Here is a 25327-nt window from a genome sequence, read left to right on the forward strand (position 1 = left end):
AAGTCATGAATCCTGTCTCGTTCACCTGTGCCTCCAGGGCTGGGACCTGGCAGGCAGAAACATGCTTGTTGAGTGAATGAAGCCAGCACTAAACTCAGTCTTCTCTCTAGCCCCAGTTCAAGTTACCCTTAACTGGGCCATGGTAAATCTATAGTATCAAGTTCAGATGCCCTGTGAGGTTCTCCTTCCAGAACCATGTTCACAGTTTGTACCTTCTGAGACATGTCAATACTTTTCAGGTACCCTCATCTCATTGATTAGCAAGCCCAAATTACAGTGAGAAGATATTGTGTCCAAATCTGAATCCAAACCCTATGCAAACTTTGGCATTTACTCAAGACTCAATAAATGTTAAATAAATGAGTAATTAAACAATTCAGAAAGAAGTTTTCACAAGAGGAGGAAGAGTGCTTAGGAGGTACTCCCCAGTGCACATACACATTATTCTAGTCATTTAGTTAACTGATAGGCATTAGAATTTTTATTTTAGAAGCATAGGAAGGTTAAGTCCAGAAATAAAAAATGATTTGCAGATGGAGATACCATGTCATTGGTAGAAACAGGAAAAATCTGAGATCCATTTACTCTGTGTCTGAAACTAGTAACTCCAATTTTAATAAGGACTTATCCACTTCTCTCTTTTGCAACTGCTTGTCCACATATAGAAGCAGCAGAACATTTCTCTTGGATAAATATATTAAAGCTAGCCCCACCTATTCACTGACATGAACCTGAGTTATTAATCATGCTAAGCCATTAGTATATAAAATATCTAAATAGCCGTCTACCTCTTGTGTGCATACACAAGTTCACACACACACACACGCACACACACACACATATATATCTGGAGAGAGAGAGAGAAAGACAGAGAGAGAGATTGAATATGCCAATAGACAATGGCCAGACCATACATAAAAGTAGAACTCTGACCTACAGCATGCAGCTACCTGTCCAGGAAACCAACCCCTTATCTGCAATAAACAACCCAGGAAGACAACCTGCCGTAAGTCAGGCTTGCAGGAAGCCGGATCCCGCTATCTCTAGTAACAATCCAGGAAGCTAAACAATAGCTTCTGTAACAATCAGCCCAAATTGGCCAGACTTTAATTAATAACTGACAGCTTCCTCAATCTTTGTTCCCACTTTCTACTTAGAACCGACCAGAGGATGCCAAATACGTACCACTAACCAATCACATTGCATGCCTGCTCCTACTTAGCCCCTCTAAAGAGTCCCCAGATCAAAGACCTCTCTCAGGGACATACCTGAAGCCTTCCCTTTTTCCCACTATGAAGTTTTCCCACTCCTCTGCCTGCCTTTGAGTCTCTACCAAAAGCAAGTGACAGTGGCTGACTCCCTTGCTACAGCAAGCTCTAAATAAATAGTCATTGCTTGTTCTCATTTGGTTGGTCTTCATTTATGTGCACGTATATATATATTTATGTGTATATATATATTATGTATATATATTATACGTATACATAATGTATAAATATACATTATATGTATATATCCTATATTTATGATATCAGTACATAAAATATCCATTAATGCTTATATATAATTTTTATGTGCATGTAACCACTGAATTGTTTAATGTTTTCTTTAAATATACATTTCATATCAAATTTTTATTTTAACATTAATTATAATACTTTTATCTTAAACGGAAAAGTAGTAATTTCCTAATAAGTACTAAAGTAAGTACCTATTAAATCTATTTACTCAATTGCCACCTAAAAAACATGTCACATGCTACTAACAATGCATGTAGCTTAGTTAAGGCAAATGCTCAGTTTACAGTAAAAACCTGTTCCTGAATTCAGCTTCATCCCCTCACCTGCTGTGTGGCATAAGACAAATGATCTAACGTTTCTGAGTCTTGGGTTCTTACCTCTGAATACCAATGATAAATCCAAACTTGTAGAATTACAGTGCAGATGAAATTCAATGGTATTTATGCATGCACCAGACCCAGGCAGGTGCTCAATCCTCAATAAATACATTTATATTTTAGTACATGCAAAATAACAGGAGGCAAGGAATATGAGAAGAAAACTGCAGCACCAGAATCAGGTTCCTTGAATTTGTTCAAACCCAAATGAGTATGTGGAGTTCACCATTGGCCAACTACACAACAGCCAGAAAACGTTCATGTGCGTTAAGTAAAATGCTGACAACGAAAAGCTGTTTAAGCCACCTTAGCCGAATCACAATATATTATTTATAAGGAAGACTTTAAAGGGGAGGGAGGACCAGCCTGTGGCCATTTCCAATCAAACAGAATCATTACCAATAACATGTTTTCAATGGCTGCATAGGGGGTTTTTGAACGTTGGTTAGAATTAAAGCTCAGAAAGAGAAAAATATTCAGCAGATGACAAAACAGTCCCAAATCTATTTTCACACATTTTCCAGAAAAGACTGGGTCTCTTTCAAAAGCTTTAAATAGACACTAACAGTAAGAAATCTGAAACGCAAAAAATTACATATGTACATTATGTGTGTGTGTGTATAATTATTTCTTAACAATGTTCACATTAACATGGGTCGGTTTGCTTTAGAAAAATGGTATAATTAAGGTGGCTTGATGGTAAGTTAGTTCCTAAATAACTGCACAGATTAAGAAATTGATGAAATGCATTTAAAGGATGGGTGAGAGAGATCAGTTTCCTCTCAGGGTGGCTTAGAAGTAGAACTAGTAAGTTCGGCAGAGGCTGCCAGGGGCACGATTCCTGATTCACCAACTCAAAGAGCATGCAAAATCCCAGGACATTAGAAGATGGATCAGAAAGTGTAGTGTTCTTAGGTTTTTCTCCTAGGAGAAGAGCAGGGGAGGTTCTTTTCTGCAGAAAGGAAGAAACAACCTCAGCAATTTCCAAACGAAAAGGCTGGTGTCCCAGGGATGATAAAAAGCAGAGGTTGTGTGTCTGTCAAGCCCACATGCAGGTCTAGGTGCACTCTGCACCCTGCTCCAGGAACTGGGAAGACTCGAGCATGGGGAATGCAGTTGAAACGCATCTCTGAACCCCTTTTTGAAGTATTTCTTACCTGGCTTTTCCCCTCCTGTCTCCTGAATGATTCCTCAAGCACAAGAGATGACATTTTGCTTTGAAGAGAGGTACTTTACAGCTACTTCTGAAATATTCATTTTGCCTTATCAATAGCCAGTGTTTTTTTTCTTATATCTCCTGAAAGCTAATTTTTATCTAGCATCCCACTCTTTCTGTCCTACCATTAAAACCTCTAATTTCTGAAGTTTGATTAAGTCTTCATTTTTCATTTCTTTGTTTTGCTTTTTTAAGATGGAGGCAAGTTCTATTCAGTTAAATGAATTGACATATAATAATGAAATGTTAATGTGGGAAGGAGCATGGGTCATTATCTAGCCCAAGTTTTACAGATAAATAAACTGAAGGAAGCTCAGGAAGGTTTACAGTCTAACCATTCTCAAGGCTCCATGGGAGCAGCCATTTAAAAATGGAGCCAAGGTTTTCCGACTCATCTTACTACAATTTGCTGGAGATCTGAACAAAGATTTACTATGGGGGAACTGGAGGAATTTCTAGAAGTTGCATTTGTTACTTAATTTTGCATATAAAAGTGAGGATGCTTAAAGAAAAAGTAAGGAGGTGGCACAGGGCAGGGTGTGGAAAGAAGGATAAGAAGCATGGTATCAGATAGTAACAGAAGGGATAAACAATAAAATTTACTTGAAAAGAAAAGCTGTAGAAAAGCTTGGGGAGGGAAGAGTAAATCCTTCATGCAACAAGAAGATCTCTTAAATGAGGAGCTGTCCCTCAAGAGGCTCAAAGATGTCAGCTTGCCCAGAAACTGTGCATTTTAATATATCAGAGTAAAGTGAAAGAAATAGAAATAGAGAGATGAGATAGCTAGATTAGCTAGCTAGATGGATGGATAGATAATTAAACAGTACAGTATAGTATCAAGTATCAGGCAGAGCATTAATATTAACTCCAAATATTTTTTAAGTACTTCAAACCTAGGGAGGCAAAAAGGATTATTTTTTGCTTATATAAACATATTAATTACAGAAATAGTGATTGTATTTACAATTTAAGCTTCATTATCACATGGCACAGAAACTCACACAGTAACTCACACAATGCATCTATTCTTTATATTGGTGTAATTTTTCTAGCCAACTGCAACATGAAAATATTCTGGTACATCAGGCTTGATAGATGATCTAGAGCATCCTCTTTCTGAGGGCAGGATCATATCACGTATATCTTTCTATCCTTCAAGGAGCACAGCAAAGGACTTGTGTGAGACGATGGCACAAGAAATGTTGGTTAAAAGGCTAAATAACACACAGTAATAATCTCACTAAAAATAAAATAGAGAAGTAAAAGTTTCTAAAATGAGGCTCCACAAGACTTTTTGCCCAGGCAGCTTGCATGCAAATAAAGTGCTAAACCCTGTCAAGAAATTAAAGCCACATTTAAAAATCAAATGAGATCCCTTTTCTATTGGAAGGACTTGGGTATAGATCTATGGTCTGCTAATGCATGAAAGACGGTTCATGTCATTACCAGCCAGATCCTGAAAATATGGATGACAAGCTCCTGAATTACACAGAAAAAGGCAAGTCTTTGCCTCGCAGAAAACTTGAGTGCTTCCCTCTTTCTTAATTGTATTGCAGATTATTTCAGACTTCAAAACAAACTTCATCATTTTTCACTTTAAAAACAAAAACACAAACCCTCCAGCCCTTTCTCCTCATGCTGTGAATGACGCTTGTCATTTTAAAAAAGCCTTTATAAGCTCAGCCTTTATTCATCCTATTATTTATCATAAGGCTACACTATTTAAGGGTAACGCACATTTGCTTACAGGGGATCGGCCACGGTAACAGCTGGGCCACGTGAAATTCAGTCGGAAATTCACATTTAAAACTTAGATTTTTCTCTTTGAATGGCAACTGAAAAGAAAAAAAAGTACAAAACACACCGGCTCAGCCAGAGAGCAGGAGAGGGAGGAGGGGAATTAACAAATCTTTGAAAAATAAAGCTGCATAATCTGCTATATTTCAGGCCGCTTTTATCCTCCAAATCCCCCATCTTTGTTTAAGCTACAAACAGACTCTATAAAAATCAGCTCACTGGCCTCCTCCTATTATACACCTCCCTGCACAAATCAAATGAAGCTTTGGCTGAAAAGCTGATAAAGAAAAAATACACCGACACATGAGCAAGCTGATGTATTTTAAAAGTGGTTATCATTTCTGATCCTTTCCTTTCTCTCCAGGGAATAGATCGTCTTTCTAAGGAGCACACAAAACTCTGGCACTGAGCACACTTCACCCCTTGCATTTGTTTTGATTAGGGATTTTCTAAAATAACGACCGCATGAAGTGTTCCATCATTAGCATTGATTTTTAACACCTTGGGTGTGAGTCGTTGTCGTGTAACTGTTTAATATTAGGGCATAACCAAGACCCCCTCCTATTATTTGCTCTCACCATACAGTTTTTCCCTAGGAAACACATTTTTCTCATGCTAAAAACAACAGGCTCTGCATTATCCAGATACTTCAGGTCTGTTCTATTCTATTCTGTTTTCATTTCTGTTGTTTGTAATAAATTCTAGATTCTGGCCTGCAACGTCAGAAAGTAATACATCCTTCTTAGCCCTTTTGTCTTAGCTTTTCTCGTGATTTCTGGCATAATAGGGGGATCTTGAGATTCCCAGAGTCCATCCCTTTTGTAGCTCTGTTCAGCCAGCTGCCAGCCCAAATATGAGTGTTACTTTTACACAATCCCATGGCACCAGGAATTTTGCTTCACAGTCATTATCATAGTCACGACTTTGTATTGTCTGGTCTTTGATTAATACCTGTCTCACCTGTACACTCTAAATTCCACAGGGCAGATCTTGTTCTTAATCTCTGAATCTTCCATGTCCAGCTCAGTGAGTCAATTAGGCATGATAAAGACTCAAAAACTATATTGCTTACCAGATTACAGATTTTTAAAAAATAATATTACCTAAAATTTGCAGAGTATATGCTACAAACCAAGCACTTCCCATACATCATCTCATTTATTCCTCCCCCAATCTCTATAAGGTGGCAACTAGTGTCTCCATTCTATTTTATCCATGAGAAATGGAGGCTTAGAGAGCTAAAGTCACTTGCCCAGTTAGGAAAGCATGGGACAGAATCAGGTCATAAGCTCACAGACTTGTGCTGAGTTAGGAACACAGGGGCTGACCCAATAGTTTCATCTTCTCTCATAGCTGCTTCCCACACTGGGCCAAGACCATCAGAATAAGACCTATTCATTGTCATGACACCTGGTGCCATTTACCAAGCTCCTACACCCTACTTCTGAGACATTCTGCCTAACACATACAACAATCCTGTTCCATTAAATATTATTCTTATCCCCCTTGACTGTCAAGAATCTTGCTACTTAGAGTTCAAGTTACTTCCCCCAGGCATTATGGCAAGGGAAAAACAGAGTTAGGACAAAGCTTTCCCACACTTTCCTCAAGGGACTTACCACTGGAGACAGAAAAAGCAGGAAGAAAACAAATAAACGAACTGCTCTTGACCACCAAAAAGAATCAGACCTAGGGGAAGGATGTACATAGGAGAAAGAAGGAGTCAATGACAATGGTGTGCTGGCTGCACAGGTAGAACTCAGGGAGGTAGTTGTTAGAACTGGAATGGAATGGAATGAAATGGGCTGGAATGGACTGGACTGGAATGAAATAGATTGGATTGGATTGAAATTAAAACACACAGCCAACTTCCCACTTTGTACAAACTTATTCCGAAATATGGGTTCACTTATTGCTATGAACTGAATTGTGTCCTTCAGAATTCGTATGTTGAAGCTCCAACCCTTGATGTGATGGTATTTGGAAACGGGGCCTTTGGGATGTTAGAAGAGGCCATGTGATGTTAGATGAGTCCCACCTGATGGATCAGTACCCTTATAAGGGACCCAGACAGCATGCACGTGTGTGTGTGCTCTCTTGCGTTCTCCCTCTCCCTCCGCACACATGCACAAAGACACAAAAAAGTGAAGTGAGCAAGCCAAGATGGAAGGCAGAAACAGAGCCCTCAACAGGAATTGAATTAGCCAGAATTTTGATCTTGACTTTCCAGCCTTCAACACTGAGAAAATAAATGTCTATTGTTTAAGCCACCTAGTATACGAAATTTTATTATGGCGGCCCAAGCCGTCTAAGACACTTGTAATTTCCTGAAAGGTCATAGAGACCTCCTCAGCCTGCTTTAGTCTCCACATCCCTTGGTCTGGCCAAGGCTGTCTTCAGCTGGTAACATTTGGTGAGAATTTTTTCGCTCATCTAGGTCTATGTGCTTCCCTTTTCAAGCAGTAACTACAAAAAGGCAAACCAATGTAAATCCAAAGATATCTGAGGCAAATCCACCACCTCTGAAAAAAACCCATCCAGTTCCTTGCCAGCTGTGGGTGAAATTCTAAGAATGTCCCAACAGGAATTCAGAGGCCTTGCCTTGAAAAGTAGATCCTTTCCTTCAAAGCAGCTTTGTGTAAACAATTTAACCTATCAATCTCAAGTTGCTTAGACTCTAATCTGTTTTATTATGGATTTGAACCTGCTGCACAGAGAAAAGGACAGTCCCCCTCCCTAATGAACTGTTGTTTCAAGACACCCGGTTTTATGATTTTCACACCCCACCCTCAGCCTTGCCTTTTCAAAGAGGCTTGGGACTTGGTTGGAGCTTTCTTTCATTAATGCAAATACAATTATTAGTTATGCATTTCAATACACCCTAAAATGGTAAAGGACAATGCTCCAGCACTCACAATAACAATGCATTCCTTTTCATCCCCTGCAGAGCTCCAAATGTTACTTCATTAGTGTGGATTTGATCACAATGCTCTTTGCCACCATAGCTTCACTTTCGGAGCCCAAGGAAGCTGCAAATGCTATATAATGTATGATTATTAACTTATATCGAACAAATCACAGTGGCTCAGTCTACTGTTTTTCTACTAATTCAATTCCTCATTAATAACCCTGATTATTATGCAAGGATAGAATAGGATTTTATAGTACAGATAGCCTGAAATTGCCATGGCAAACTCATTACCATCCACAGCTATAGTTCTATATAGAAGTCAAATTGGAAAACGAGAGAAACTGCCTAATACAGAAAGTTTTATTTTGATGAGAGATAGCTGAGATGATTTCTCATCTGTTTGGACAAACAAACATGTACATCTGAAGGATCGGCTGTTAGGGACCAAGAAGAGGGAAAAAAAATTGTGGGAGGCATTCTTTTCTGAAAAGAGTTTTGGCAACAAAGTGAAGCCAATGTAAGTTAAAAATGAACACTCTACACTTAGAAAACCAAATTATGCAAATCAACCCACTTCCTACCTAGCTACTGTTTCTCTGCATCGGCTGACTCTTTAAGGTCGGGGGAAAGGCATAGGGATGTTCACAACCTGCTGGGCCAGCTGCTGAGGTTACACACTCAAATCACAATTGGGAGAACTAGCCTTGACTGGAACCAGATACACGTTTTTATAAACCACCAGAACAAAAAGAATAAAGCTGTGAAGTAGAACAAGCTCCGCACTCACGCGCCTTCTTACTTAGGCTAAGTGTTCAGATCAAATAGCAACAAAATCAGGTGAGGCTGCCTATTACCTTGATGAAGCCTACTTTTCTACCTCTAATTATAATGCAAGATAGGAATAAATAAGATCCAACCTAGCCACTCATGATTATAAGGTGAATTGGAGTCATTTAAAATTTAACCCTGGAGAAGATGCTGTGAGCAGGATAATTGGAATAAATTTGAACAGATACCCAATGATTAAGAATTTGGAAAAAAAAAAGTTGGGGGGCTCTTGAGGGCTAGTATCCAGCTGGAATGGTTGTCTTGACCTCTGATTCCTGATTTGGTCTGAAAGTTCTTGACCAAAAAGTGTGCACAAATACAGCCTAGAAATTGGCCTGTGAATCAGGATCTGGCTGCTGACATAGCAGGCAAGGGACTCTGGGTTACAAAACCAAACATCTACAACTTGGGGGTTCATGTCTGTGCCTCAAAGGGAAGCTACAGGGATATCACAAAATAAAGAGAAAGCCTTGGGGAAATAGCAGCCCTGGGTAAAAAGTCTTCGTGTGGCACCAGCGAATTCAGGTTTGCTCCCTTTCCAGCAATCCCCTGATAGGCTGAGCACAGCCTTGTGATACGGCAGGGATGTGGGAGTACCACTTTCTGATGTGACGCCTTTCCCCGTCTCAACGACTGTACACAAACCACCCTAGTCATCAAGGCAATAATTAACTTCATTTTGATGTTGCCTAATTACCATGTTTACTTTTCACACTATCATCACATATTGGCTTATTTTTAAAAATATTGTTATTAGTGGTAACAGATATAATAAATAAAATCTGAATACTTGGGAGAGACGGAGCTGCAGGAGACAATGCCTATTTTTAGAGAGGCAGCCTGGCATAGGGAAAAGAGAACAGTTTGTATTCAACAATAAAATCTGAGCTCAAATTTTGACTTGGCCATCATTTTCTCATCTGATAAATAAGAATAATGATACTCACCTTTTAAAGTTGTTGGCTGGATTAAATAAGATGCTTTGTGTAATATTCTTAACCTAGTTTGCAGCACATAGCAGGTTCTCCTTAAATGGCAACTGTAGTGACAGTGATGATGGCTAATAAAAAAATGGCTAGTTAAGTCAGTTTTTGGAGCAAGGTGTTTGAAAACCCACTCACTGGGGTAATGCATCCAACAACTATGTATTTAATCCTGTTGATTAAGTAAATGAGCAAATGAGAGAACGAATAAATGAATGAATGAATGGAAATGATTTAAGGAACATGCCAACTTTACTAATCACTAGGAATTTCAGAAGTGGAATCTCTGTTCCCTGGAACGGTGCCTGGTACTCAGAATTTGTTGTCATGAATGAAATGAGACTTCATTAAAACAAAAAAAGGTTCTCCAACAAACATAGTTGCACTGCTGATCCCTATTTCCTGGCTTTCACCTTCCCCCATTTCCCTTCCATCCAGAGTCCTTCCAACCCTCTGAAGCACCCTCTTCCCTTCCTCTGCCCCAGCCCCCTGGCCGAGGCCCTGTCTTGCCCATGATTTCTCACCAAAGATGAGGAAGAGCTGCTGTTGCTTCCCAACTTCTTGTTTTCTTTTCTTTTTTTTTTTGAGATGGAGTTTTGCTCTCGTTGCCCAGGCTGGACTGCAGTGGCACAATCTCGGCTCACTGCAACCTCCGCCTCCTGGGTTCAAGCGATTCTCCTGCCTCAGCCTCCAGAGTAGCTGGGACAACAGGCACCCACCACCATGCCTGGCTAATTTTTGTATCTTTAGTAAAGACGGGGTTTCACTATGTTGGCCAGGCTGGTCTCGAACTCCTGACCTCAGGTGATCCACCCGCCTCTGCCTCCCAAAGTGCTGGGATTACAGGCATGAGCAACCAGACCTGGCCAGCTGCTTCCCATCTTCTAAGGGCTCGGGTTGTGAAATGCCATCACATGGGTACAAAAGAAAGAAAACAGTCATCATTCCTCCATGACAGTGTTTGACGCTGAGGGTAATGATGAATGATGTATGTAGTGGGGACATCAAATTATGAGTGCCTGTCCACATTGGGGCCTCCTGCCGCTCGCGTTTCACATCAGTCTCCCCAGTGCTGCCCGCAGTCCCCTGATGTGGTGGGAGACAGGAAGGGAGATGGAAGCATCCCAGAGAATCTGTAAGAAGAGAGGCTCAAACCACCTGTCCAAATGAAGAGTTGCTTTCTCCCTGGGGCAGGCTGCGTTCTCCTCCCTTCTGCTTGTCTGTTCTCAAATCAATGACTATATAAATAAATGAGTAAGAAAGAATAAATCTTTCTTAAAGAAAAAAATCCACATTTTAATGTGTAGTTAGTGCCCACTGTGGGAGATGGGGCTTAACTTCTGCCCTCCCATGCAGGTGGCTAGATTTAGTGACTGGCATCCAATGAATAGAGTCAATGAATATTCATTTCAATAAATGGAGAACGGACAGAAAAAAAAAACAGCAATTCTACAGGAGAGAAACCTGGCAAACACTACCTTAACCGAGAGATGAAAGTTAACATCACCAGCGATGGCATGTGGATATCATGTGACAAAAGGGTATCTCACCTCTGGTATATTGTTTCAAAACCTACAACCTCAGTGTAATCACAAGTCTAATCATAAGAAAAACTATGAAAGCTATACATTCAGATTAGTAAGCACTACAGGATATTTGCCTGAACAGTACTTTTCAAGATGGATGAGACAGTGAAAAATAAAGACTGAGAAACTGTCATAGACCGGAAGTCGCTGTTGGAGATGTGATAGTCAATGCAATGTGGTACCCTGGATGGAAAAACTGGTGAAATCCAAGGAAAGTGTGGAGTTTAATTAATTAAAAAGAGAGAGAAAGACAGAAGAGCAATTATCCAGGGAGCTGGACTTATAGATGCCACAGTGTCTGGGCAGCAGCCTATGTGTACCCAGCAGCACCAGCCATCACTGGCCAGCCCAGCCTGGTGCTTTTCCTCCTACACTCCTTCCCACCTCCAGCTCTCTCATGCTCCTGAAGCTCAGCTCTGGGCAAGAAGGGTCCTCTCTCCACATTCTCTATCTGCCTCCTTTGGATCACAGGCACATGTACCCTGGACTTCAACTCACCTGCTACATTCACCTGCATGCCTTTACTTCTAAACCCTCCTTCACTCCCAGAGGATTACCAAAACAAAGTCAATGAAACGTCTTCCCAAATAGGGAAATTAGACTCAACACACAACACTCCTGAGTTTCTGTCCCCAAAAAGCAAGAATCCAATCTTTACATTGTCTATTTGCCTGTATTTTTAAAAAGGCTGTTTCTGCCTCCAACTTAGACTCTTTTTTTTTTTTTTTTTTGAGACGGAGTCTCGCTCAGTCGCCCAGGCTGGAGTGCAGTGGCGCGATCTCGGCTCACTGCAAGCTCTGCCTCCCGGGTTCACGCCATTCTCCTGCCTCAGCCTCCCGAGTAGCTGGGACTACAGGCGCCCGCTACCACGCCCGGCTAATTTTTTGTATTTTTAGTAGAGACGGGGTTTCACCGTGTTAGCCAGGATGGTCTCGATCTCCTGACCTTGTGATCCGCCCGCCTCGGCCTCCCAAAGTGCTGGGATTACAGGTGTGAGCCACCGCGCCCGGCCCAACTTAGACTCTTTTGTCTAATACCTAATCTAATGTAACATTTCGGGAGCACTTTGAATTATGCAAATGTGACACTGAACAGGAGGGGATGTTAATGGCTTTAGTAGAAAACAATGGAGAAACATATTAAATTTAGTACAGGAAATCCAGGGTTCAAACCCTGCCCTTGTCACACAAGTGGTTGTGTGGGCGAGTCGCAGAATCTTCTTGAACACATGATATCAAACTGTGCAGGTTTGGAAATATAATCTATATCATACCTTCAAATTCTTGGGTGTTGACAGTCTATTTTTCAATTTATTTAAAAATAAATCTAGAATTTGACTTCTTTTGTTTATAGGAGGTAACATAAAATGTGACAGAAATTCATATCAACAGGGACCTCTTCATAAAAAGATTTAATACCAAACATTTAAATTAATAATGTTTTTAAAACCCTAACCAGAAACACAAAAATTGTTAAGTGTCTTCCCTGAGGTATTAGTTCTGATTAAATCCCCCAAAATCAAAATAACAAAAAAACTATTCATAAATTTATGCTTGGAGTTAGTTTTAAACACAAATGTTAAAAAGATATAGATATTTTGTATAAGTAAGTAAACAGTGAGTGAGACCAGAAAGTTAAAATGTATTTTTTTTTGTAACAATAACTGCTGCTGCTAAGAGTAAAGTGGACTTTCTTATGTATTGCTGGTAGGAGTTTAAATTGATACCAATTTTAAGAATCAAAATTTGACCATGTCTATTAAAAATCTTTAAATGTAAAACCTATATTTTATTTATGTTTCTTCACTTATTTAATTTTATTTATTTATTTTTGAGACAGGATCTGGCTCTATTGCCCGGGCTGAAGTGCCGTGGTGTGATCATAGCTCACTGCAGCCTCAAGCTCCTGGGCTCAAGCAATCCTCCCACCTCAGCTTCCTGAGTAGCTGAGGCTATAGGCATCAGCCCCCGCTCCTGTCTTAAAACAGTAATTTAAATTTTTATTTCAATTTAGCATTTTGTCTTTTGTGAATTTATTCTAATAAAGAAAATTCGATGTGTACACAAAAAATTAATGACAGGATGTTCATTAAGGCAAAATTAACTATAGTATAAAAAACTAAGGCAAATAATATTCAATGACAGGAAGTACATTAATTAGATGAAGCTAATTCATAAAACAGAACATTTCAGAGGCATTAAAAGGAACATAAAAGAAAATTTTATGACAAAAAGGTGGTTGTTATATATTGAGCAAAGATAAAGACATGTTGCACAGTGCATGCAGAATGTTTCTGATTCTGTAAAGAAAACATATAAACTTGGAAAACAAAGAAAAATCAGAAGGGTATAAACAAAAATGTTGAATGATTTGTCTCTGAACTATGCAATTATGGATAATTTTTACTATCCTTCTTTCTTTTGTTTTTCTGTGTTTTAAGAATTATCTTCAATGAACATATATATGTCCCTTGCATTTCTTCTCCAACAATTTCTATTTCTCAATGGAGGGACTTCAGAATAAGGACTTATCTGATTCCAAATGACTGGAACTAGTTGTCTACAGCTATTATTGAGTTAATATAATACCTGTCTATAGGTGTTATTGAATTTAATAGTCATTTATGTGAGTTTGCTCTAATCCCAAATCACATTCTGTTTAGTAAATAAAGTGACAGGTATAGAAGCATCTATGTAAAAGCACATGATTTAGGAGATCTATTTAGAATATCCAACCAAAGGTATCAATACCTGATGTGGTCAGTAGTTTGGGAGGAACCTAAAAATGGGACGTCTCAAGTAGGATTTCAGTAAAACAAAATTTAGAAACATCACAAGCCCTGTTATTGGATACACCGCTGCTCCTCACCCACCTCCCCAACACCAAAAGGGATTGCACAACTTTGTCAACCTGAGACTCAAATAATGAAGAGTATTTTCTTTTATAGGAAGAAGAAGGAAACAGAGAAACAGGAAGAGGAGGAGGAGGAAGGTGAGGAGAAAATCAATTAATGATAAAACATACAAGGAGCTTTGAACTCTGGAAATTATTTTTCTATAGCCTTCACATGAGGCCAACCACAGACTAAAAGCTATCGCTTAGCCTTTACAACTTTTGAAAGTTAACCCTTCGGTACATAAAATTAATTTTTACTTTGCTATACAAAATCCAGATTTATGTATGTCAAATGTGAAGAGACACTTTTGCTTTCACATTTTCTATGAAGACTCTTAAGGCTACCAGAGGCATCCACAGAGGGAAGTGAAAATCTGGTTCACATGTATTAAGTACAAGGAGACAGAGAACATTTGGCAAATTAATGAACAAATGTTAGCAGTGTTAAGTGTAGAATGAATGAATATGCGAATGGATGAAATAACATTTGCAGTCCCATATTGAATAAATTCTTATCAGGGATTGTTTACTCATACTTTATGCAAATCTTCTGAATTCAGGCTGGCTGATATTTCTAGTAATTTGGGGTCCTTTGATGAGAGGGGCAGTTTAAAACTCTGGGCCCAATTCTTCTAACTTGGGAAACTCCCTATCATTCTGGAATATGCCTCAAAATCTTTGTGATAGAAGAAGAAAATAATTAGGAAAGAAAGAGAGAGAGAAACTGAGAGAGATTGAAAGAGAAGGCTTTTTCCAATTCTTCCAGATGAAACTTTCAAGTGGGCTTCTCTTTAATTAAACCAATCTAAGGCACCCCCCAAATCATCTTCCTTTAAAATCTTGAATTTTGACCACCCTGTCAGTTTCTGAAACTCCTTTTGATGATATAAGTATTTAAAAATTTTTGGAGACAATTTTTGGAGGTGTGGACAGCAAGTAAAAAGCAAAAAAAGAAAGAAGGTTAAGTCATTATGATTTCAAAATATATTAAAGTAGGCCAGGAATGGTGGCTCATGACTGTAATCCCACCGCTTTGGGAGGCCGAGGCAGGCAGATCACTTGAGGTCAGGAGTTCAAAACCAACCTGGCCAAATGGTGAAATCCCATCTCTACTAAAAATACAAAAATTAGCCAGATGTGCTGGTGCATGCCTGTAGTCCCAGCCACTTAAGCGGCTGAGGCATAAGAATCACTTGAACCCGGGAGGCAGAGGTTACAATGAGCCAAGATCATACCACTGCACTCCAGCCTCGGTGACAGAGGGGAAAAAAAAAAAAAATATATATATATATATATATATATATATATACACATATATATATACACACACATATATATACACACATATATATACATACATATATATGTATAACTATTCTTAATGAAATAGATTGCATTTTATACCTGAATTTAGATGTTCATATTTTTAAAAATTATAATCGCAATATAAAAATATCAGTTCATTTGCTGGATTATATGAGGGTTTTTTTAAACATAAAATAAAGGTACCAAATATATTAAAGCAACTATTTTTAATGAAATACATTGCCTTTCACACCTGAATTCAGATGTTCATACTTTTAAAATTTATAATCACAACATGAAAGTATCTGTTCATTTGCTGAGTTACATGAGGGAGGTTTTTTTAACATAAAATAAAGGAATCATACAATCACATGGTACAATTAATATGATTAATGGAAGAAAAACAAAAATTAAACTTGGAATTGGAGATGGGAAACAGTCACCAGATATTTGACTGTGAGAGCTCCATAAATATTCCTTGGTTTTGTCTTTTTAGCACTAAACTGTGACATCTCCCATTTGAAAGAAATCAGCTTTGTTTTCAATGCTAAGAGACAGTTTCCATCATTTTTTCTTCTGGCACACACTCGGCTGTTTAAACTCTTCTTTTGTCTTTTTGCATTCAGTTATATTCCTGGCACATACTGCCCTAAACAGGCCACATGCGAGCCTTGGAGGTTTATAGGTGTCTATCACGATGCATCCTCTGTAACAGTTGCTTAGCTACATCGCACATCTTTTGTTCTTTGCCCATGGATCTATCCCACCAGGCCTCCAATCGTGCGAGCTGTTCTTTTGATTGTCCCTCCATATCCTTTGCCCTTCCTGCTGCTAAAAGCAGCATGGCAGGTACTACCTCATGAACTTTCTGCATCGGTTTGATTTTTGTCTCATGCTAATGTGATACTTGTCTAATAGAACTCATGGACTTCTGGGACATAACCACTTATGCTTCTCTCTTCCATTGGAGAACTGTGTTCAGGATGAGATCTAATTCATGTATATGAACATACATTTTTCTTCTATACTAAGTGACAATTATTCTGTCTGTCTTGATGCCTTACTCTATTGCACAGGCATATTTTCATTCATAGTTTGACAAGCTTTTCAGCCCTAATAATTACTTGGAATATCTCTTTAATGCAATGCGTGTATTTTACTTATAATAGAAAAAATCTTTTCCTCCTTTTAAATACAACTTTCAGTAAGGAGACCAAAATGCAAAGCACAACTCAGAAGTGTATGGCTAGGAAAGACTCTCTCAATCAGTAATGCAACTTGTGGACATAAATCTAGCCTGTGAAAAAAAATGCATTCACTTTCTCAAGTAATAGCATCAAAGATGTAATTTGATAATTGAGTGTAGTTATAATTGAGTTTTTCAAATTCTGCTTTGCTTCTGATTTGTATACACAGAATTCTGGGATGTTTGTCAGCTCCAGGGATGGTGAGCTCTGCCTGTCATTCTGGGGCAGATCGTCGCATTTTGGAAAACTGTTGTTTTGAAAGATCTTCCTTTTAAAGCACTACAGTTTGTCAACATGTGACTTCTATCATTTCCAACTAGTTGTGATATATTCATTCAACAAATATCATTCACTAGCAAGTATAGTGCCAGGTGAAATATCAGATATTGGAGATTAAGGGGTGAAAAGGCTGCGATTACTGTCCAAGGACATCTCCAGAGAGGTCCCAGCTGAGCACATATAAACAGATGACCACGCGCTATGAAAGCTGTAACATAACAGATATGTGTGCCACATGTCACTGGCACAGACAGAAGGGACAATTAATCCTCCAGAGGGAACTAGGGAATGAGGTGGGCTGTGATGCATAAGAACCTGTAGATCAGGAAAACACAAGACAGGAGTCCAGTCAGATCCAGTCTATCCCAAATCTACAGTCTCTTCACTCTGTCAGCTCAACAGATATATGCAAACACTCCAAGATGTATTTCTTTACTTAGGTTTTTTTCATCCTTTATTATAACTTCTCAGAGAGGTTTAGCTTGACTCCCCTCTACACACCCCATGCCAACTTTCACTGCTGCCCCCTGGAGAGATTGGTTAAAGCATCACATATAGTTTGCTCAAAGCACTTATCAAAACTAAAATTCATTAATAATTAGTGTAAGCTTTACTTTATAAGCTCCTTATTCTGCAAGAATTTAAAGTCTAAATTATCTATGATCTAGAATCTATATTATAAACCTTATGAGGTCAGGGGCCCTTGCTATCTTGTTTAATGGATCCCCAGAGGAAAAGTAGATTGAGCAACACAGCAGGAACATGGTATGTATTAGCCGAATGAACACATGAATGAATCCATGCACCATTTCTTTTTTTCTTTTCTTTTCTTTTTCTTTTTTTTTTTTTTGAGAGAGTCTCACTCTGTTGCCAGGCTGGAGTTCAGTGGCACAATCTCGGCTCACTGCAACCTCCGTCTTTCCGGTTCAAGCGATTCTCCTGCCTCAGCCTCCCAAGTAGCTGGGACTACAGCCATGTGCCACCACACCCAATTAATTTTTGTGTTTTTATTAGAGACGGGGCTTCACCATGTTGGCCAGGATGGTCTTCAACTCCTGACCTTGTGAGCCGCCCACCTTGGCCTCCCAAAGTGCTGGGATTACAGGCCTTAGCCACCGCGCCCAGCCAACACATTTCTTATACAACATGGTTTTGAGTTATTTTACCTACAACCAACTCCAGCTGGTTTAATGTGTAGCTTACAGAATTGAACCCACTTTTTTCAGACTTGTCTACCTTTTCTACAAGGGAGAAAGGCATTTTACAAGACACAGAAGCCCCTAAGTTTGGAATTCTCTGTCAGAAATGGTGGAGAAGAAAGACTTTTTCAAGGTCCTGAAGGGTGACTACGGTGATAGGATTCAACGCACCACATACAACAGACATGTGGCCAAATTCTCCTCTTGTTCATTAGCCAGTATATGAAAAAGCAGAGGACGCTCATGGAATCAGGTATACCCAAGAGTGTCCCCATCACCTTTTCTATAGATTTCAATAGGTTCAAAACACAAGTCTCTTAAAAACCACAGAGTAGCAAGTTCTAGCCAACCAAAAGCATTCACCATTTTCCCGAAATACCTTCTTTGCCTCCCTTGGGATGTGCTTCTTCCACTCCATTTCTACCTCACTGCCCCTCGCCTCTATTTCTGCCTACTCAAATTATACTTATTGCCTCTGCCATGCCTCCCAACCCCTACAGCAGGAAATGACTTCTGTTTTCTGGCTTCACAGGGCAGTTTTCTCTTGTTTGAAGATGCTTGTCAGGGCCAGGTGTGGTGGCTCACACCTGTAATCCCAGCACTTTGGGAGCACAAGGTGGGTGGATCACTTGAGGTCAGGAGTTCGAGACCAGCCTGGCCAACATGATGAAACCCCCATCTCTACTAAAATACAAAAATTAGCCAGGCATGGTGATGCAAGCCTGTAATCCCAGCTACTCAGGAGGCTGAGGCATGAGAATTGCTTGAACCCAGGAGGCGGAGGTTGCAGTGAGCCGGGATCGCACCACTGCACTCTAGCCTGGGCGATAGAGTGAGACTTCATCTCAAAAAATATGCTTGTCAGGATGTCTCATATTATAAGTATAATATAATTATGTATATGCCTCATGCCCTGGTGGTAGAAAGAATTCTGAGTGGCCTGCAAGATTCCCACCCCTGGTATATGCACCCTGCATAATCCCTCTCCTTGATCATGAGTGGCTCTTGTGACTATGATGGGATATTATCCCATGACTCATTTTACAACTGCAATTAAAGTCCCTAATCAGATGACTTTGGGTGCATGAAAAGAGAGATTTTCCTGGGCAGGTCTGATATAATGAGGCAAGCACTTAACGTTGGAGAGTTGAAGGGAGAGGGATTCTCCTGCCTTAAAAAGACAAGCTGCTTGTTGTAGAGGGGACCCCCATGCCAGGGAGCAGTAGAAGACCTCCAGGGATGAAAGCAGCCCCCAGTTAATAGCCAGAAAAAAAAAAACCAGAAACCTCCATCGTACCACTGCAAAAAAACAAATTCTGCCAACAAGCCTCAGCCCCAAATGACACCTCAGTTTCTGCCTTGTGAGACCCTAGGCAGAGCACCCAGCAACCTAGCCTGGACTCCTGATGCAGGTAAACTGTGAGATAATACATGTGTGTAATTTCGATTCACTAAGTTTTTGGTAATTTGATATTCTGCAATCGAAAACTAAAATACCTATCAAATAGATTGTCTCCAATTTTTTACACATCACTAAAATCAAGGCAGTTAATGACACTTCCCCCTATACTTGGCTCTAAAATATTTTGAAGATGACTCAAAGAACAAAATATGACATGTGGTCCTTGTAAACTAGGTTTCTTCTAGACTGTTTAAAATGAAAATGAGAGTATGGAACTTTTAGCAAGTTACTAATAAATAGACTCATGTGGTTTGTTTGTTTGTTTGTTTTAGACACAGTCTCGCTCTGTCACCCAGGCTGGAGTGCAGTGGCTGGATCTCGGCTCACTGAAACCTCTGCCTCCTGGGTTCAAGTGATTCTCGTGCCTCAGCCTCCCGAGTAATTGGGATTACAGGCACCCGCCATCATGCCCAGCTAATTTTTGTATTTTTAGTGGAAACGGGGTTTCACCATGTTGACCAGGCTGGTCTTGAACTCCTGACCTCAAGTGATCCACTCATCTCTGCCTCCCAAAGTTCTGGGATTACAGGTGTGAGCCACTGCACCTGGGGCGAGTCACGTGATTTTTTTGTTTGTTTTTTGTTTTGAGACGGAGTCTCACTCTGTCGCCCAGGCTGGAGTGCAGTGGCTTGATCTCAGCTGACTGCAAGCTCCGCCTCCTGGGTTCACACTATTCTCCTGCCTCAGCCTCCCAAGTAGCTGGGACTACAGGCGCCCGCCACCACGCCCAGCTAATTTTTTTTGTATTTTTAATAGAGACGGGGTTTCACCGTGTTAGCCAGGATGGTCTCGATCTCCTGACCTCGTGATCTGCCCGCCTCGGCCTCCCAAAGGGCTGGGATTACAGGCGTGAGCCACCGCGCCCAGCCAAGTCACGTGTTTTATGAAGAATTAGGAAACATTAATTTGAATCCTGACTTTATTACCAGCTAGCTGGGTTGCCTTGAGCAAGTCAAAGCCAAGTCAATTTCTTGGTATGTTAGCTGTACATATAAATACAGATTATAATAGCTATTACTTATTGAAAAACTCCTGAGTATCAGGGATTGTATGTATGTTACTCACAAATACTATAATAACAGTGTCAGATAGACACTATTTTCATTATACAGATCAAAATGGTGAGGCTCAGAGAAATTAGGTGTAACATCCGAGGTCATATGGTAACTGCAGGACAGGGTCGTGATTTGAAGCCAAGCTTGTCTGACTCATAGGCCTGGGCTATTTGCCTTTAAAGTGAGGGGTTATGTAAGGCATTCTCTAATTGGGTCATCCTGGAAATACAGACTGAGTATGTGATTTCCACAGAACAAGGCAGGCAGAAGGCCCTCCTTCTCTACACCTCAGAGGTAAGTCAAATCTCAGTTCCTGTTGGTCCAAATGAATGCAGGCTGAGGCAATGGCAGAGACCCAGAGCCCGGGCGGGGAGACTGCAGGGATTTAAGAACTCGTTTACTTAGAACAGTGAAAAGGAAGTCAAGCGTGAACTTTCTGAGCTCCAAAGATATTCTCAGGGCCCATTTGCGAATAAGCATAAATCTTCAAATTTATCCAAAGTTTAGCAAATTCACAATGACAAATGTAACAGTTCCTCTAAATTGAAGTTCATCTCTTGGCAGTTTTGGAGGCTTGGAGAAAATGCCAGCAACAAGGACTTGGAAGGAAATAAATCTTTAGATTCCCTGAAAACACAGAGAGTTATTGTGGAAGACATATGGAGGACCCCATACTGCGTTAAGAAAGAAAATTTATAAATGTCAGCTTCATAGCAGCAATGTCGAAGGGATTTCAGCAATCCACACTTAACTACAATAAGAAAAACAGGCTGCAGGTACACATTTGCCACAAAGAACTAATTATGCTTAACCTGTGCTCTTTCTGGGAGGAGCAAATGAGGAGAGAAGGAGGTAAGTGTCCAGGATCCAGAGTAAGAGATTAGAATTTTTTTTTAATCCAAACAGGTCATGTTTAAAGATTCTCTACTGTTGAAAAAAAAAAAAAGTTCTGAATTGTGGGATGGTAAAGGGTACACAGTATGGGCCTACATGGCAGAAGAGTTGAATTCTGCATCTTTGAAGGCCTCGCTTTTGTCGTCTCTTCAACACTAATGGTCAATCTGACACCTGCTCCCAGGTTTGTAGTGATGATGGAATGACACATGGTCACCAAGTAGTACTCAGCAAATATTGACCATGGGCCTTTCTCTATCACAGAAACAGGCACAGTGACTACAAAGGTGAATGACACACAGTCCTCACCCTCAGTAAGCTTACAGATGGTCCTGATTTATGAAAGCATTTCATAAACTGTAAAGCATTATTAGAATGTTTATCATTTTAACTTATTAACTAATCCAGTAAGTCATTATTGAACATATTTGAAAAACACCAAGAACCAACTACGTGTCTGACTCCATTTTTTTGGCAAATTATAATATCATAGCAAGAAGTACTTACGTGGGACTAAAAATTCAAATCTGTATCTGTCTCTTTTTAGCCAAAGCCACGGCTAATATTGGAGAGTCTTGATTTTTTTTTTCTTTTCCGAAGGGAAAAAGGTAATAAGTGAAACTGCAATTTTAAAAATGGGAAAATAGGTGGCTGGGTGCAGTGGATCATGCCTGTAATCCCAGCACTTTGGGAGGCCAAGGTGGGCCACTCACTGGAGGTCAGGAGTTTGAGACCAGCCTGGCCAACGTGGTGAAACCCCGTCTCTACTAAACATACAAAAATTAGCTGGGCATGGTGGCACGCGCCTGTAGTCCTGGATACTCAGGAGGCTGAGGCAGGAGAATCACTTGAGCCCGGGAGGCGGAGGTTGCAGTGAGTCTAGATTGTGCCACTGCATGCCAAGCTGGGCAACAGAGTGAGGCTCGGTCTCAATAAATAAATAATTAATTTAAAAAATGGGAAAATAGGAAGTGAAATGTAATCATATGCATTCCTAATTTCCAGGGAATGGGTCATCTTCTCCTCAGGGTTCTGAATGAAGATTGTGCCAATTAAAAGGTGCCCTGGTTGGCCACAAAGCCCAGAGCTAGAAATAGAAGGAACACAATGGAAACACCAGCTGTCAGAAGCTGCAGCAGGACCTCAAGAACGATGCTGCAAACATCTAATGAGAAATAGAAAACTTCTTACAAGTCCCATAACTAATGTCGATGAGACAATGCTGAAGACGAGCCTGAATTTAATAAATCTTTTAATATTTCCACAGCTGGGCCTGCTTACTCGGGGCTGGTGGACCATTTTCTTAAATAAGGCATGGCGCTGGTCTGACATTAGTTTAACAAGGTAATTATCAAGTGAAAAATAGCTGCTGCACTGCTGTGAACCTGAATAATAACTCTCATAATTACTGATTTTGGGCCTATCTTTTAAAAAAATAATAGAGCTCTAAGTACTAAAGCATTTTATAAGAAATACATTCCAGTACAGTGTCTAGAAGCATGGAGAACTATTAAGGATATAATTAGCAGTTTATTTACATAATCAGTCAAACACCGTTTATCATTTCTCTTATGGTCCTATTGAAGGAAAGCAAATAAGCATGAGAATTAAGTTATTTTATGCAGGCAAATTTGAAAAAGAGAATTATTATTAATTGTTTTAAAGCTTGAAGGTTGAACTTTCTAAATGCCTCAAGTGAACACTGAATAAGTATAGTTGAGTTTACCAAATGCTAGTACTTCTCATATATGACATGACAAACATTTCCAGAGGAAATTTTACACGGACAAATACATCTCTCAGCTAGCTAACTTTAATCTTTGGAATATTTTCAAAGCTTGAATTAATTCTGAAAACACAGACACAAATAATTATCCTTTACCTGAGAACCATCTCAGGTGGTTGATTTTTATCCGGAATATCGGAATATGAGAGTAACATGGAGTTACCATGTGTGTCTATGAGGAAATACCCTCCCAAGCATTACTGACTGGGACAAGCTCATAATTAGATTTTGAAAGAACTCTTCTTTTTTCATTGTTTTCAGTGTAACAACCTCATCCTGACATAGCAAATGATGCATTTTTCAAAGTAAAAAAAGACAAACAATCAAACTGCAAAGAAGATTATTCAAAGGCAGGACTAAGTCAGACATAATGTATTTTTTAAGGAAAGTTTGTAAAAATAATGTAATATTGCTTTCGATAAAATGGAGAACAAATTTTGATGTGTAAGGGAGTGATGCTGCTGTGTTTCATTAAATGGGAGGGGCTTTATCACCAGGCTCCCAGGTGACCTTATGTCCTCCTTTTTCAGATCTTCAGAATGATAATTAGTGTCATCATTGTCAAGTTCAAGTTCTCCTGACTTGTTGAAAAGCCAAAAATACATATTGTGACAGGGAAGTTCCCATCAAAGAGTAGTAAGGAGAATACCAATTGGGAAAGGACAACTTCATAAAAATAAACAAGTATGGCATAATGGTTTGTGAAGTTGATTCTTCTGGAATGAATAATAAAAGCAAAATACATGAAGGCACCCAGTTCTGTAAGCTCCTGAATTCAAGTACTCCAATATGATTACCTTGATTAAACAATAAATAAAACATACCCTGATGGGTAATTTTGTCATGGAGCCTCTACATTCTTAATGAAATCCATCTGAACATTGCTTAATACAGTCGTAGAAGAGTGCTAATTTGACCTGACTTCAACAAATGCTTTATTTTACCTCATCTGCATAAATAAGGTGTGTTCACAGTTCTAAAACATGACATGAATGTGAAGATTAAGCTACACATTGGATTGTGGGGGAGGATACCTGGATTTGGCTCACTCCACTAAACCAAAATATCACCAACCATTATTATCTAAAAGAAATACTGCTTCTCGCGGCGCTCGAGGGACCATGGCCGATCCTCGCGTGAGACAGATCAAGATCAAGACCGGCGTGGTGAAGCGGTTGGTCAAAGAAAAAGTGATGTATGAAAAAGAGGCAAAACAACAAGAAGAAAAGATTGAAAAAATGAGAGCTGAAGATGGTGAAAATTATGACATTAAAAAGCAGGCAGAGATCCTACAAGAATCCCGGATGATGATCCCAGATTGCCAGCGCAGGTTGGAAGCCGCATATTTGGATCTTCAACGGATACTAGAAAATGAAAAAGACTTGGAAGAAGCTGAGGAATATAAAGAAGCACGTTTAGTACTGGATTCAGTGAAGTTAGAAGCCTGAAACTTTTCTCGTATGGGGTGGTTTTTGCATTAAATCCTGGGGTCCATTTTACAATCCATTATTTTTGACCACTGCTATGTGTTCAAGTAGTATGAGAATGTGATTGTTTTTATCTGGTTACATATATATTTCTTTGTCTAATTTAATATGTCAAATAAATGAGTTCATCTAATAAAAAAAAAGAAAGAAAGAAAAGAAATACTGCACACATCTCAGCTGAACACTGATTTTTCCAAATGCTTTACGTTTAAAAAATAGTAATAATGTAGCGTTTGGAAATAATGTGTAAAAATAGAGTGTGAAGCATTATTAGGAACAGATTTATAAACAGAGGCAGAGGGTATCTACATGAAAAAACATGGCTAAGCTCTGCTAATAATCAAGTCTTTGAAACAAAAGCTCGCTGGATCTTTAGCTCCTCCAAAGCAAGAGATTTTGTTCATTCATCTTCTTATTCCCAGGGCACAGAAAGATAACACATGGGAAGTCATTGAGGAAGGTTAAATAAATAAATAGGTGTTTCCACTGAAATTATACCC

At 39.5% G+C, this 25327-nt stretch overlaps 2 protein-coding genes across 15 annotated transcripts in view; one reads left to right on the forward strand and one right to left on the reverse strand.

Annotated features, from left to right (window-relative positions):
* LDB2 (LIM domain binding 2) overlaps positions 1-25327 on the reverse strand; it is a 397664-nt gene that overhangs the window by 222468 nt on the left and 149869 nt on the right. The window lies entirely within an intron of this gene.
* LOC129143701 (tubulin-specific chaperone A) lies at positions 22158-24982 on the forward strand. The gene has a single exon (XM_054682800.2). It carries the CDS (start codon positions 24462-24464, stop codon positions 24786-24788), a length of 327 nt encoding a protein of 108 aa, XP_054538775.1. The 5' UTR covers positions 22158-24461; the 3' UTR covers positions 24789-24982.

Source organism: Pan troglodytes, chromosome 3 (genome assembly GCF_028858775.2).
Source record: "Pan troglodytes isolate AG18354 chromosome 3, NHGRI_mPanTro3-v2.0_pri, whole genome shotgun sequence".
In the NCBI taxonomy this organism is placed as follows: domain Eukaryota; kingdom Metazoa; phylum Chordata; class Mammalia; order Primates; family Hominidae; genus Pan; species Pan troglodytes.

Excerpts from the sequence above, each read along its gene's own strand:
- LOC129143701 (XM_054682800.2), top strand. The coding sequence starts at position 24,462 with ATGGCCGATCCTCGCGTGAGACAGATCAAGATCAAGACCGGCGTGGTG.